At 39.1% G+C, this 16,678-nt stretch overlaps 1 protein-coding gene across 8 annotated transcripts in view; it reads right to left on the reverse strand.

The window, feature by feature from the left end:
- The window catches only part of BRD1 (bromodomain containing 1), a 64,582-nt gene extending 48,137 nt beyond the window's left edge, over nt 1–16,445 (reverse strand). The window contains exons 1-3 of one of the 8 annotated variants that reach the window (XM_075146223.1): nt 16,089–16,445; nt 15,186–15,265; nt 10,388–11,768 (exon numbers count right to left, since the gene is read on the reverse strand). In XM_075146223.1, the coding sequence (XP_075002324.1) occupies nt 10,388–11,754 (1,367 nt within the window). In that variant the 5' untranslated portion in view covers nt 11,755–11,768; nt 15,186–15,265; nt 16,089–16,445. Of the gene's footprint in view, nt 1–9,701; nt 9,737–10,387; nt 11,769–12,548; nt 12,783–15,185; nt 15,266–16,088 lie in introns of those variants that run through there. The other 7 variants (XM_075146213.1, XM_075146204.1, XM_075146230.1 and 4 more) reach the window with 7 other exon arrangements.
- Nucleotides 16,446–16,678: the final 233 nt, after the last annotated feature.

Raw genomic sequence — 16,678 nt, forward strand, 5'->3', positions numbered from 1 at the left:
GTTTTATTTTCTAATGGCAAGTCAAGCATAATTAAGTACTGGGAGAAAAAAAATACCAGGTATTTAAAACGCACATTAAACACAAGTGTATCAATTGAACCTGTGCTTTCTCTTCAGAAAAAACAGACCAATCTCATTGCAATGAGCAATCTCATTACTTAATAATTTTTTAGATCTCTGTTAAGATTGCCAAGTAAGCACAAGACTACTATTGAAGACAAATAGTAGTCTCACAAAGACTCTTTCTCACAAAGAAAAGAATGTAGGAACATACATCTGGAAGATACTACCAGAGTTAGTGTCTTCCTATCACAACTGACTTGAGATACGTCGGGGGGGGAAAAAAAGCCACAAGTATAGTGACTACAGAAAGCAAGCAGGGAGACGAGCAGTATTCTTGCTGTCCAGGTTCCGCATGGAACAGAGAATTTGTTAAGACAAATTTCCCAAGGAGCATCCTGAAATGGACCATGTTAAGTGCCAAACACTTTTCTCTCAAAACATTTAAACAATTAACGCAATTAAGCTAAACCCAGAGCAGAACAGTTCTTACACTGTAACTTGCTGCAGCCTGAACCACTGTTCTGACGCCTTAAGAACAGCTCAGTGTGGCTCACAGTATGTTGTTTTCCCCTCCACTTATCAGTTATTAAAAATAAAGTACATTGAAAGAAGAACTTTAAAATTCTTAAAAAGGTGGCTGTGTTCCCATGAAATTCAGTAGCTGCTGTTATATAACTGGTCCCATAAAAGAAGCACTAGGTTTCATGCTGATGACCACCGCAGCGTTTCGATATTTTGGCACCAGTCATACTCCCTCTTGTTTTTTTCCTTTTTTTTGGGCTACATTCCAAGACTACACAGATGTCAAAACACTTTTCAAAACTGTTTTATTTGTGCCACAGGCAACTGAGAAAACCAGTACTACTTCCCTTCCCCAGCCCCACTTGTATCCAACTGTAAAACACTGTGACATGCACTACAAACATGAGGCAGAGGTATCGTACAATTCCCTGCTTGTCTTTAAAAAGGGAAAGGTCCCCTTTCAACTGAACCTTTCAAATAGCACCTGCAGTTCCCAGCCTGAAACCATAGTTTAGGCTGAAGTGTAAATTATGGCATTAAAAATACACTGCATTTACAAAAGCAACAGAAGGATGAGGAGAGGAAACTGGTTTGTTTTGAAAGGGTAAGAGAGACTGAAATAATTTAATTTAAAATGAAAGTTAATATACAACAGCTTTGATGAGAAACTGTAATTTATCAGCTGATCTACACTAATCCTCTCCTCACACAGAGACATTTGATGGATAATCTACCCTGCAAAGGGTGATACTCTTAATGCACTGGTCAAAGCATTCAGAGAAATTCTTTCACACTCAGTCCTATGTTTCCTCATCTTTTAGATAAATGCATAAAATAATTTTCATCAACATAAGACATGTGTTCTTGTCATGTTAGCAATCTCACAGCTTTCTTCTTCCTACTGCCCTCCTCTCCCAGTTTCAGTCACGTCACTGTGGCAACTACAGCAACTGGTTACAAGAAAAAGTGAAAACAGTATTTTTGGTGACTAACTATGTGGCAGTTTAAAGTAAGAAAGCCAACGAGAGATATTAATCATCACTAACTGCTCTACAGACCATACATGCTTTTTAACCCCACAGATATCATTTTAGTATTATAATACATGAAGACTTCTATAGCATCTCTCCATTCCCAAGTTTTTGAACTACAAACTGGAGAGAAAATTTCCTTAAGTATGTGATTTTGCCAGTATTACTATAGTAACTCAGGCAGAAGGAACTTAATATGAAAATCTGTAAGATTAAGAAAGATCAAATACCCACTAAAACCAATCAATTTTTAAACATGAACTAAACCTAGTATTTTAATTACTATACTTGTCCTGAACTTCCAGTTTAATCAATTTGTTATTTTGACTCTTCCTTTATCCAACATAGCTGTATTAAAGGTACACGCAAAAGACTAGCCAAATTAAATTATACTGTGTAAAATTGTATTTACTATCACTAAAATACCAGTTTCTCTTGACCTATGGTAATACCCATAAACAATCAAATGATGTTCCACTTTACTGGACAAACAAAATACCCCTATTTTCCAACACAAAGACTGCAGATATGTTTCTAAAACCTGTCAGAATAAAACATAAAAAAAAAATCTAAATTGCACAAATTGTAACAAAGTAAACTGAGTTTCAAGAACATTTGAATTTTCAAGCCTTGTTCAGTGAAGTTCCACAAAACATACCGAGGCTCACAGGAAGCAGGAAAGACACAAAAACTACCTACAGACAATTATAGTAATTCTACTGACACTAACTAGCACAGAATTAGCAGAAAACAAGAATAAAAAGCTATGAAAGTGTCTATTTTGGGAATTGGAACTAATTCTGGGGCCTTGCCAACTATTCTTCCTAGCTCCATATCCAAAAACTTCAGCTTTCGAGGATGACACAGCCTGCTTGGACAGATGAAACCCTACTCTACCCACACAGAACCTTTGGCAGCAGCTGCCTATCAAACAGTGTTTGTAAAACTTGCCTTTCAATGTACCTTTTTTTTTTTTAAAAAAAACAGTGGAGAGAGACAGTTGTTGCTGTGTCTGTATGTTATCCCCTCCCTCAATAAAAAGTTCAAGTTACTATATGATTTCTTAACTAAAAAAAGAAAAACCACAAACGAACCCTTTTGATCAGCTTTAAAGACAACACAGGTAGATGAATAACTATGTAAAAATTGGAGTCCATTTGCATGTCTTTATTTCCTTTTGAAAAAGGATAAGGATAAGGTTTCTTCTGTAACTAGAGGAAGTCAGCTATATGCCGAACAGGGTACATATCAAATCCTGAAAAGACTGACAATGACTTCATTTAAACTTCTGTGCAACACAAGTCTGGAGAATCCCATGTGACAAATACACTTTCCTAATTATAACTACTTTCCAGCTTTTGTATTGAAGATTTGAAGACGGAATCTCCCGTTCCCGAATCGCTTCCTTACTAATCTCAGTGTTTAATAATCTTTACAGTTATTCCTTTTTGTCTGTCTGTTTTAAAATTCTAGCTTTGAATTTGCCTTTCTCTGCTACGCTGAGAATCCAACAGTATATCTACTGATACACCTTCTGAAGCCTGAAAGTCTCTCCCAGTTCCTATTCTTTATTCCACATTTATTGGTATTTAAATAATATTCTATTTTGACTGAACATGTAGGAAGCACTTTTTCTTGATTCACATGACTGTGAAACCAAGCATCTATTTTTCTACTTGAGCAAACAGCTTGTAAAATTTTTCTTGGACAGGAAAGTAGAACTTAAGAGTTAAGAAAATGCCATGTTATTTCAGTTAATTCTTTGTTAGTTACAACAAGTTACTTCATTCCTATTCTAACAATTAAGTTCGTGATCTTCCAAACCTTTGGATAAGGAAAAAAACAAAACAATCAAAAAACCCCCACCCTGTCATACTGGAAAACCTCCTTAGTCTTCCAAGAAAAATCACATGCATAGATTTACTTCTGCCACTTTCTATACATAATACTGTCATGACTTTTCCTTAAAATTATTCAAAATATTTTTCTATGCTTTTTTTGTAGTAGTCATAAGCATACCACACATGATTTTGCAATCTAATCTCAAAAGGCTAAATTCACATCAGCAGAAGATAAAGTATTAATCAAAAATCACGTTTTTATCTGTAATAAAAGAAATCTCAGTATTTATCTACTCATTTTTGTGCACTCTGTGACTTGACTACTGAATAAAAACCTGCCAGGAGACAGTTCTTCAGACAACGCATTCTGAAAATCATGTTTTTGTATGGCACTTACAAGACGCAACACCCTCTAACTGCCACCAAAAAAATCTAATTTAAGTTCACGTAACTGGTGAAACTCAGAAGTACTGAAAAATAAAAACACATGAATTGTGATCTTCATAACTGCATTATCACATATATAATCATTATGGACCGAAACCCTTAGAGGATGCACAGAATACTCATGATGAACCTTACAGAAATATCTAACATTAATTTCTGTTTTAAGCTTCTTTGCCCTGTACATGCAAAATAAACAGAAGACAGAAAAGAAAGGGAAAAAAGAAATTGTATGTACACCATATTCCTATATCCATTTTGTAAAAAGGACATATTTAAACATGAGAATGCACTTCCATCCTCTGGATTTTTAAGGAAAATCACCCCTCAGACATCAATCAATGTGGCTTTTAATACCAGATATACAAGTATCTTCCCCATTATTTTTACTCAAAATCCATTTTTATAACCTATTAAATAAGTCACACTTTCTCAAACACATTCATTGTTTCTTATTTAATAAGCCAACCAGAGTCAAGATGAATTAGCTTGAAAATAAAGCTCTGAAGTTACCTTATTTGATTTTTTTTAAATACCACTGAGGCAAAGCTAATGAACACCGTAGTAGCTCTTTTTTCGATTTAGGCAAAATTATTTTTTTATTTAAGCAAAAAGGTCAGGATGACATCAGCAAGCAGTTTCCACATGTATCAGGAAGGTTTTGAAGTCAATCAATCTTAGAAGAAACATCAGTGGACAATGACTGCTAGGATACCCTTCCATTTTACCTAGGTAATTCCACCATCTAATTATTAGGTACAGCCATAAGGCGTACCTACATCATGCTCTCCTGTAATTAAAATAAGTATTTCCACATGATTTTGTGAAAGTATACATACATGTATATTCAAGGATAAACAGCTAACAGACATTAGTCAGGATTTATTCAACTTTCAATTTTTTTGCAACACTGGCTCTAGTAGTATTTTTCAATGGCTTTTTTACGCTGAATTTTAAGCAGCATTTCTTATTCTTTTCCCCCCACTTAAAAGCTCTCTGAAGGTATTAAAAAAAAACCCAGTACCCTAAAAAACATTAAAACAAATCCCAAAAAGAAACCCACAAGCCACATATATGATTAAGAAGCATCATCTGTGAATGCAGTGTCTCAAAGGCCTTGTAAATGTTCCTTTCGGCTTATATTGTGTTTCATCACTTTCTGTTTATTTATTTTTCTGGTCCATACTTCATGTTAGAGACAATCAAGATTCCTGTGTTGAGATAACAAGACTACATTTAATTATTTGGTAAGAAAGTTCACAATAGTTCAATTGGATAAATTATAAAACAAAAGGAAATACTGGTTCTGCCTGGAGACATACAGTAACAGAAATCCAGTTTTACTACCAGGAGCAATATGCTTTCTAATAAAAGCAAAGGTCCATATAGAAAAATCAGTTAATGTGCGGCACATAAATGTTGATTTCTAAAGACAGCTGAAAATACTTTTTTAAGAGTCTCAACAACTTTTTTATCTCAGTTATCTTCCCACTACTTACCTACTTTCATAAGGATCTTTTAATTCTCTTTCAATAATATGATGCAACACAACTGATGCATACAACATGGAAAACAAGTATAACACCTTGTTCCTACTTATTATGAAAGTGGGGCTTTTTTTGCTTATTTTTTGCTCTCTGTACAAGTATTGCATTTCAAATGCTTTCTTAATTTCAGACACTACAAATACACCATGTAGAAACCAAAACTAAAGATGAAAGCAAATATTTATATACTTTTAAATATCTGCTTCCAATTAATAGAGCAGTATTTGCACGAATGGCATTTTAATAACGGAGATTACACTGTATCTCAGTGTATATTTTGAAAATATTGAAGATTAAACATTTTATATCACATTCAATTTCCCCCCAAGTATATAGCCACAATATCCTAGTTTCACAACATTTTTGAAGAACATGAATATTGACACTGGCTTTGCTTTTCATCAAGCAATCACATTTTAAATGCCTCTTTCAACACACAAGATCGAGAGATTACACTGAAACGATGTTATTTGTACTAAAGAATCAAGCACTCAGAAGTAAGAGAAACCAGATAGTTTTCACAGCTAACACTGTAACTCTTCTCCTTTGTGTATCCATTCTACTCACTGGATAAGGCAGCTGTTATTAAGGACAAGGATGAACAGCAACAAGGGAAAAAAAATCCACAAGAAATGGAGCACAGAGCCAGTACAAGATAACTCACATAGACAAGAAGCTAGATTTAGATTGTCAAGTCAGCTCTAAAAGGTAGTATTTCCTAACTTGGAAATTCTGGACCTGCAATCTAAGTAAAATACTTCCAGTATTTTATTAGGAAAAAAAAAATAATTATCTACTAGGCAAAATTCAACCATCACACATCATCAGTGGCACACGAACACCGCAAGAACAAATTTGCCACTGTCTTCAGACAAAGTAGCTGGTGGCAGTGGGAGGCCACCTTTCTGACGACCATTTGCCAACAGGTGCAGGTACTGTCCGTCCCTCCCATACAGAGGGAGTGTCCTTCCCCACTTGCACCCCACATAACACAGCTGCTCTGACACTTTCCAGAAACATGTGACTTCTAGACTAAGTTCATTTCTGCCTTCTCAAAAAAAGAGCTGATGAATGCAAGCAGTACAACGTAAGCAACAATCTTCAACAATTTTATATTTCAAGAAAAATTGAATGGAATTTCCTAGTAAAGAGACAACACACTTCTGTAGCCAGAAGGCCTGATGCAAATCTTGTATGCATAAGAGGTTCCCCAGTGGTCCCATATACTATTCCGAGTGCTAAGCAAGTTACTAAGAAGTCAGCACTGACAGCACCGAAAACTGAAGTCATCTTAAGGTTCTAACATGACCTACTGCACCTTTGAAGTGGATACTTAGGTATAGACTTTCTAAAATACCTAGGCAACAGGACAGATAGATGCTCAGCATTGGAGGGGGGGGGAAGAGATGGGAAGCAAGCATTCATCTCTTACCATCAATGGTTAAAACCTTCTGATCCTACACTCTTAAATCAGTAGCTCACAGACGATAGTCTGAGAGGCCATACAGATTACAAATGACCTACAGAATGACATTATCTACGTAATTTAACAACAAAAATCTTAAGAGTATGACATCTGCATAAGAAATTCTGATAACTGAAAAGTGTTCAGCTCTCAAAATCATTCAAAGCAGTAGCGTAGAAACCTGACCTACAGATAAGCTGATACAGAAATTCATGAGCTGATACAGAAATTCATGAGCTACAGGAAGTTGTGTAGAAATTATGAAGTATGTTGCTCTACACCAGTCTTTTTAACATATCCTGAACATTGAGATAGGAGTTTCGGAAAACAGAATTATTACAAATGGTGTTATTAAAATGCCCAGTCTTTCATATACACTCACTATCCAAGTAAGGAAACAGCATACAATCCTTCCACCTTAAACTAAATATAAATGGCAAGAGGGTTTCCTCAAGCTTCAGCAGGTGTGCTCAGGGGCTACATCTACCAAGTATTTTACTCCTCACTATAATCTTCATATTTCTATACTTCTCCAGCTACCCACTCTAAAGAACCAGCTATATGCCAAGGAGACATATGGTCTAGTTATTAATGCTTAAGAAAGTACACCAAACCAAATACCTCCACATGTGCCTCAACTTCCAGAGATGTTGAAAACATGTTCATTTCAAACTCTTTAGGAAAAAAGCACTAGTGTTTAAACATTGAGTGTATATGTTTCTTCTCTGATAATTTAAATAGCTTAATTGCTCTTCCTCGAGATCTCTGGAAAGGCAAATCATGTTTCAGTTCCAAGGGGAAAAAAGCACATTAAAAAACAGATTAGAGAAAACGGGTAATTTAAATGAAGAATGTTGCAAAATTATTCACATAATTCATTATTAGTTTATGGGTATGCATTTAACGCACACACACACATTTTCCTAAAGGAAAAAAAAAAGAATAGTCAAAGAAACCTAGACAACTGAGATTTGGGTCTGCAGCATAATTACTTTTCCTTTTAATATGTCCATTTCTGTTTTGCTTTTAATTCAGGTATTAGTTTTGTAGGACTAAGCACATTCACATTACAAGGAGTACTTAAGCAAGAGTCTCCTTCAGCTGAAGACAAGCAATTTATAATAAAGCACAACTTTAAAATAGTTTTAAACTGTGCCTATTTTTTTACATTTCTGATGTAGAATATAGTAACATGAAACCAAGCATAAATAGAAGAAAGCTCAATCTTTCTGCAATCTTGAGAAGAAATTTAGTTGTTATTAAAAAAAAAAAAAGGAAAGAAAAAAAAACCCTTTATATTTCTGTTTCTGGCATCTAATGACACTGTTAAAAAAAAAAAATCTGATTATAGTATTCTTTTAGGGTCTGGCTTTTATGAAAGTTACCAGTGGAAAAATTGCCAGAGGTACAACTGAGAACATGCATTCTAATCCTCAACTCTCACTTAGTTCATGTTCTTTCTTAATTTGCCTTAAAAAACCAAAACACACTACACTACCAATCAGGATTGTCCTAATTAAGACAAAGCCAAATTCTTCTATATGAACTCCCGCCTCCCATGGAAACAGTACCCATTTAAGTAACAGTATTAGTTGCTTCCTGTCAACTTAAGCTTTTCTGCAGTGCATTACTAAACAAAAAATACCATTTTACCCCGCAAATCGTAACATAGAACAGTGCAATCAGTCTGATGTTTGTAAACACCACACAGGAGCTAAAGGCTGTTTGTCAAAGTCAGTCAGTAAGTAGCTACTTGCATTAACAAAACTTATTATGAGAAAGGACTGCAGTCTCAAAACATGTATTTATTTAGATTAATTTAACCAGCCTTAATTGTCCACTACCTGAGACTTGGGAGTCAGCTTTCAAAAAAGCATGGTTTATTTGTATTATTTTAAGAGCCTTCACTATCTGAGCATTCAGAGTCCTGTCACAGTACAAACAATGAACCTGCATATGGAAGTGGTGCCTGTTTTGAGGAACTTTCTAAGCTTCTGTTCTTAAATCAGTAAGAATTTAATTCAAGGGGTAAACAAACATATTGATGTTGTAAATGCTAGAAGTGTAACAAATACTCCAAAAAGATAAACTTGGTTTTAGTCCCAATAGTCCAGTTCTGCATTTCTGAGCCCAGTATATTAAATCTCAAAAGTTCAGCAAAACCAAAACTGTATCTTTCTACTTGAGAGTTTTCTGTCATTGGTCAAATCCCAGAAATAAATTATTTCCACTGTTGAAATGCATTGTAACTCAGTTTAACTGAAAGAAATCTGAAAAGAGATGCTACTGTTCTAAGCTAACTGAAGTTCACGCTGAGGTTTTGAAGTCCTGAAATAAAGATATTAAAAATCTCCATTTTGCTCCAATTCTTACTACTTATGAAAACATGACTTGAAACATCCCTGCTTTCTGATGCGTCACTTCACTAGCCTCACCAGATCTAGAGCCCCCCGATCACCACTGTTAAAATACAAAAATATGGCATGTTAAATGTAAAAAGCAATTTCAGTTCTGGTGTTCATGCTTTATATTCGCACTGACATAACAAAAGCTCCTGCAAGAACTGCAAAAGACACACTAATCAGCTTAAACAGAACTTCTTACAAAATATAAATTCGTAAGCAAAGACAAGGTTAGGATTAAAACTCTGTCACATGCATTAATTCATTTTTGTTCAAACACAAACATTTTACTAAAGTTATAGGACAGATATTGACAGCATCACTGAACAGGAGGGCACATTCATTTCAGGCTCCATGACTAAGAATACATTAACCAACTAACTTACCATCACTTATTTGCTAACTCTTCTAAAAAAAGTCTGCGAAGTACCAAATTCATCCAAGCCTTGATAAACACCATTGCATTTGCAAAAGGAAAAATGCAAATTTAGGAAAAAACTCCTGAAAAGTTACTCTGCCCCACAAGGAAAATACTTCCTGGAGTTTTTTTTTGTACTAGTTACATAGATCTTACCATACAAGTTCATACTTAATTTAGGCGAGATGGACAACATTCAACTCTTAATATGCAAATGTAATTTTCATTTTGGGGCTTTTAAAATTAGGAAAAGAAGTTCAGATTCCCAAATTATGAATACAGTTAACATTGAGTTTGGCTGTTTTTTTTAATATGAAGGTCAACTACATATGCTATTCTGAATTCAGTGGTTAATTTTCAAAAGTACAGCGAATGACAACTGAGCACACCACATGATTTGGTCTGACAAAAAAAAGGTTTCTGAGGACAAGACAGACCACTTGACCACTTACTAATTTCTCTGGGGAAGTTACTGCATTTTTAATGCAATTTCACAAAAATACAATGTATAATTTACATTTGTCCTCTGAGTATGGCCTTTAAGGAAAGTGTATAAGAAATGCATAAAAACTTCAAGTCGGCATCTAAAAGCATTTGTTTAATATTAAACAGATAATTAAGTACAGGTTTCTTTCACTTGGATGGTTTTCTTACCTCTGGGGGGGGATATAAGGAGCAGATACTGTTGGCATAACTGTACAGGGTTCAACCACTGTTTTCTTGGCCTTTTTTGTCTTTTTTCTGACTTTTGATGTAGACCTAGCAGTTCTGACTGATCCCTCCTTTCTACAAACACCGTTTTTGATTTCAGCTTCTCCATAAATATTTAGAGGTCTCCGTGTGCAACCTGGTGGAGTATGTACATCGCAATAGGCAGTCTTTTTTACAGAGAATGTTGTCCCGCTGCCAGTTAGTTCTTTCACAGGTTCCATTTTCATATATAGACCGGCCTTTTGAGCACACGTCACATGGAATGCAGTATAGCAGTTTGCTTTGTGGCACTGGATGCAGGCACCAACACCTTTCTGTTTACAGAGGTAGCATGTTAACTTCCATCTGGCTGGGGGAATGTTCCTGACACCATCAATTGGCTCAATAAAAACTGTATTGGCAAATCCAACTTCTGGAATCCACAAAGCACACACCACGTGTCCCCAACGATCATCATCAGTCTTTTTAAAGGCACCTCCCTTGTTTGGGCACAGCACACAGTCTACAGGCCGAGAACGGGACTGCAGACAGTGTCTGCAGAGCCACTGGCCCTCAGGTATATATGGCACCCCATAGCATTCCTGATGTACTGCTAAATTACACATATCACAAAACAGGATTACATTGCTGTTCTGACATTCACCATCCATGCATATACAACACACTGCATCTTCATCAATTAAAGACTGATGATCACCCTGTTTTTGATTCTCACAGTAAGACTCTTTTTCAAACCTATCCATAAGGAATTCAAACATATTTTGTGAAACAACTGACACTCCATCACTTTTCCGCTTCTCATTTATTATTTCTAACCATGCATAATCTTCTTCATCCATGTCATACTCAACTTCGTTATCAAGTTCTTCTGCTGACTTCTCAATGAATTTGTAATAAACTGGGGGTCTCCGTGGAGCCGAAGGGGGACTGTATTCAACAATCCGTACTTTTGGTTCTGGAAGAGGAGTTGTTGTAGCAGGTACACCATGTGAGCTCGGAAGAGCTTCATTTTTCTTTTTCACTTTGTTATTTTTATGCCGTTTGCTTCTTAGACAAACTGGTGGTCTTTCACTATTTTCTTTATTGCTGTTGCATTCACTCATTTCCTGGGCTGTAAGATCATCTTCTAATATAATCTCTAAAGGATCAAAGATACTGATCCTATGCAGGCGACCTTCAATTTCTATTTCAACCATTCTTTGAGCTTGAGCATATGTCAAGGTTTCTCGTGTGGGGGAGTGCTTAATACTGCACGGGGAAGAAGAATGCCTTGTTGCCGATACTCGATGACATCTTCCTTTTCTCCTCATTTGGTAATGTTTACCTAAAATTAGAGCAACAGTTAATATTATTATCTGTTATTATTAACTCCAAACATTCAGATTTAAATATTAGTTTTATTATAGCAAGGAAAAAAACCCTTCAGTTTGATAGCCTCCAACCTACATACTCAATTTAAAAATTAAAAAAAAAAAGCCTGTCACCCTTACTTAATAGGACTGCTTACGCTGTTTTGTACAAATTTAACCTAATGATAAATAGATCTCCTAAATAACAGCTTCTCTAAGTAAACACAGCTATACAAAATCCTTGATACAAAAACCCTACAAAAGAGCTATCTGTAAGACCTCTGCATGAGAAAAAAAACACTTCAGAAGTGCCACAGAAAAAAAATTACACCTGTTACATTGTAAGAAAACCTTTAATACAATATTTCCTAGTACCTTAAGGGTGTCTGCAGTTTGTATTTTTTTTCAACAGCTACAGATTACTTTCTCCAGATCTCCCCTCAAAAGAACAGACATAATCATGGGAAAAAAAAAACCAACACGTTTCCCCTGCAATTTTTTCCAGTGCAATTTGAAATAGTCATGTTAACAATTCAATTACTATACCTATAGTTAAACCTAGAAAAACACGCATACTTCCAAATTTGGGAAGTATGCAGTTTGACAACCCTTTACTTTTTAACTTTTCTCAATTCTTAGTGAGCCTACTATTCCTTACAAAATGACAAGAACACAATTCAAGTTGCAATGCCCAATATGACCCAGCACTGACTGCAACTAGGAAATATTCCACTTGTAAAGCAGATTTGACTTACAGCAAAAACATGCTCCCTGCGTGTAAGCGTGCATGTACGCACACCATTCTCCCTCAAGAGATTCTTCAAGAGTTGTTCTCAGAGAAACTGGAGTAGATAAAAATCTCGGTCTTTAAATCCGATCCCAAGCTCTTTAACATAATTTTCAAGTTTATCACTTGCTGGAAAAAGATCATTCCACATACCATACAAAAAGATAGCTTCTTCCCCCCCACCATGAAGCAACATGACTAGAACAAGTGTGCATTCGATCACAAAATTTCTACTTAAAAGCTTCCATACTTACGCCTTTTGACATTCTAATGTTGGGTTTTTTTTCCAGTGAGGGTTGAAATTATTATAAAACCAACTGATAATGTCGCTTAAAAGTCCTATCCCCCCTCCTTCCTTCTTCCTAAATCATTAAAAAATAGCAAAATTCAACCTCAGCTACAGAAAAAACTCTTGATCTTTAATTACTGGCTTAAAGTATTATTAGGGCCTCACCTTTTCAATTCTAACTAATCAGAAATTCTGCACTTCAAGTCAGTGTTGTGTATTAGTTAAAATAATGCAACTAGTGTTAGCATCTATTGCCAAAATAGCAGAGAAATACAGAGATCAAAACACAATTATCGTTAAAGACTAGTATATCTATTTAATGAAGAAAATAGCAAGGACTGGAACAATTAAACAAACTACTCCATGTAGCCTGCCTTTTGCTTAGTCTATGACGCCAATCTCTAAAGGTGCACCTTCAAAGTACTCAAGGAACTCCTTTTACAGGAAGACTAAATAATTTAAGCAGCTAGCGTTAAAACAACTTTTTGAGAGGGTCTGAACTATCAGCTCTCACAAACTGACCTTGTTTTCCCAGAGAAATTAAAAAGACGAATCTAAGCTGGTTTTATTATTCATGCGAGAATTGTGTTGCTCATAGATCTGACTTCTACACAAATAATCCTTACCTCTTATTACTTGTTTTTATAGCACAAGCACAAAACCAGACAACAGTCAGTGTTTAATCATGACAGACCTCTGATCTCCTCTATATAAACAACAGATGAATAAAAAAGGCTCCACCTCTTCAAACAAGTTTAGAAGACATATTTAATAATTTAATTATGTAAAACAACATAGGATTAAATCATACTGATTTCTTAACTGCAGAAAAATTGAATACTGCTACAGAAGGTCCAAAAACTAGAAACAAAGACATACTGATAATTTAGCTGAAATTCAGTTAGTTCCCAGTTTCACAATAGATTTTATAATTCAGAGGCCAAAGATAATACAATGGCCCTGATTTCTGTTTATTATTGTGAACAAATAATTCTTCAGCTAAAACACACTGATGTGTCAATGTACAGCAACCTACTACACATCAGAATAGTTTCATTTTATGATTTTTCTTAATATCTGTCTTTAATTTATTCATCAATCAAGAAAAACAGACCATTTACATTATGTTTACCTCATATAATTGCACTTCAATTCTGTTTAGATGTAAAAGTCTGCATTTTTTTTTTTTGTAATGTCCCTTCCTACATCTTGGCTGGTTGTGTATCTGTTCATAGTGGTTCATGAGGATAGTGACTCTTTCAGGGAAGGATGAGAGGTAGCCTTCAGATATCAAAAAAACGTCCAACTTGTCCACACTTCACTATCTAACTTATCCCAGTACCACAGAAAAACACATTAATACTAGGTTTCCAAGCTCTCCATCCCCCTCTGTTCCTGAGATTCTCAAACATGGCTGCAAGCAGGCAGTAAGAACAGGAAGAAAATATTCAAAAGCACAGGTGTTCTTGCTTTAATATTTAGGACTACTATCATAAAAGTCAAATAGACTGTATGAACCAGAATGATAAAAACCGATTGAGCTAACATCTCAGCATCTTCCCTATAATACTCAACTGTAAAAAAAGCTAAATTAGGAAGCAAATTACAGTCACAGTTAAATGCAGAATGGATACCCTACACATACAATGCAATGAACACAGAATTGGAACTGGTAGTACTCTGGCCAAATTTCATAGAAACTTAGTGTGAATAACTTAAATGCTCTGGAAGCCAAAGCAGTGTTTTGTTTTGTTTCTCCAAAATTCTTCTGTTTGCAAATGTCCTATAAATATTCCAGAGGAAGACCAGATTTCTGCATAGCAAATTCATGACTGGCAATTGGTTTGCTTTTCCTAGTAAATTATCAGACATCTTTCTTCCCTCCCCTCTGTAGTATCCTGTAGATCCACAGGAATGAAGACCATGGACCTAAGTTTGAAAAGAGTAAACTAAGACAGTTTCCATTCAATATTAACAGGGATACAACACTAACAGCAAAATGAAATTACTTTAATGTACTTCCGCTAGCACTCTTCTGCCTCTTACAACAACTCAAAGACTGCAGGAGATAAACTAGGAAAGTTATCCACAGCTTTACTCTCTTGGAATTACATCAGCTGCTTCGGAAGAAAGTCACCAGCAGACGCTTTCCCTCACGACAACAGCAGTACACGAAGACAGCTGTTTGTGTGGAATGCACGGTATGAGGGAAAAAATACTTTTTCCGAAGCGTAGGATAGCTAAAACCAACAGGAAAAGTACGATAACGTATACTTTTTGGTTACAAATTCCTTTTACAATCTCTGTCCTAGTTACCTTCCTCCTCTTCAAATAAATTGCCTTTGGTCCCTGGATCCCCTGCTGAATGGAAAAGGGAATTCCATTCTCAATGGACACTTTCATGCAGACCATTAAAAAGAGAAAGAGACAGGAATGCTCTTTAGTCCTAGACAATGAGGGGGGGTAGGCAAACAGTGCTTACAGGCACACGGGGCGGACGCCACCCACAACTTCAGCGGCGGAGCAGGAGCAGTCCCCTCAGGGGAATGCAAAGAACGGGGGTTCACGCAGCCCAGCGAACCGGCCCGCGGACGGCTAAGCGACGCGGGGTCACCGCAGCCGCTCTCCCCCGAGCCGGCGGAAAGCCGCCGGCAGCGCCTCCCCTCCCCCACGCCCCCGGGATCACGCAGCGATCCGGCTACCGGCGCGGCTCCCGCCGCCCCCGCGCCAGCACCGCCGCCCCGCGCAGGGGGCCTGCCCACGCCCACGGGTCCGCCCTCGCCGGTTCTGCGCGAACACTTCCTGCCCACGCCCAGGGAGCCTCCAGCGTGCACACACCCCTCCGCGCCGATGGTTCCTGCCCGGCCCCGGCGCTCCCCCCTCCCGGCCCCCGGGAGGATGGTTCCTGCCCGGGCCCATCATCTCCAGCCCTTCCCAACAGTCACCTCCCTCCCCTCCGCGAAAATACTCGGCCCACAAATATGGCGGCTGACAAAACAGCTCGAGCGGCGCCCTCCCCCCGACCGCCGCGCTCGGCTCCCCCCCGCGCAGCCTCCCCGCCCGCCCGCCCGCCCGCCTCGCCCCCCCCGCTGCCGTGCCCAGCCCGCCCTGCCCTGCCCTTCCCCCCGCCGGTCTCCGTCTCGCCGCGGCGGGACCCACCGGCTCCCGGCGCCGCAGCCCCCACCCGCCGGCCCCCGCCGCCCGCCCGGCTTCACTCACGCTGTGGGAGCCGCCGAAGCGCGGCTGACAGACCTCCCGCTCCGCCTCTGCGGCCGACGCTGCGGCCGGTTTAATGGCGGAGGTCCCGCCGGTGCTGCCGCCTGGCCCCGCGTCCGGCAGCAGCGGGCGGGCGAGCGGGCGCGGAGAGGGCCGCGCTGCCCGCGGCGGCGACCCGGCGCTGGGTGCGGGGCTGCTTCTGCAGCCGGGCGCGGCGCATTCGTGAGGCGCGGCGCAGGTCGCCGTCCGGCTGCGGGCTCGGCGCTCAGCTCCCGGGGCTGAGAAGCTCCCCTCCCCCCTCGGCACAAACAATGCGGCTTCACCACAGCGCTGCGCCGACGGGGGGAGGAGAGGGAGGGCAGGGACGCGAGGGCGCCAGGCACCGCCCAGCCCCGCCGCCACCGCCGCCGCGGGGCGGGGCCTGCGCGCCGCCTCTCCCCCCGCCCCCGCCCCGGATGGCCGCGCGGGGCCGGGCGGCCTGGCACCAGCCGGCGCGCGGCGCTCGGGCAGGCAGGGCCGGGCCGGGCCGGGCCGCGCCGCGCCTCGGGGGACAGGGCGGGAGCGCGCTGCTCCGGCCGCCGCGCTCCCGCCCG

The sequence above is a fragment of the Calonectris borealis genome, chromosome 1, assembly GCF_964195595.1.
Source record: "Calonectris borealis chromosome 1, bCalBor7.hap1.2, whole genome shotgun sequence".
NCBI lineage: Eukaryota > Metazoa > Chordata > Aves > Procellariiformes > Procellariidae > Calonectris > Calonectris borealis.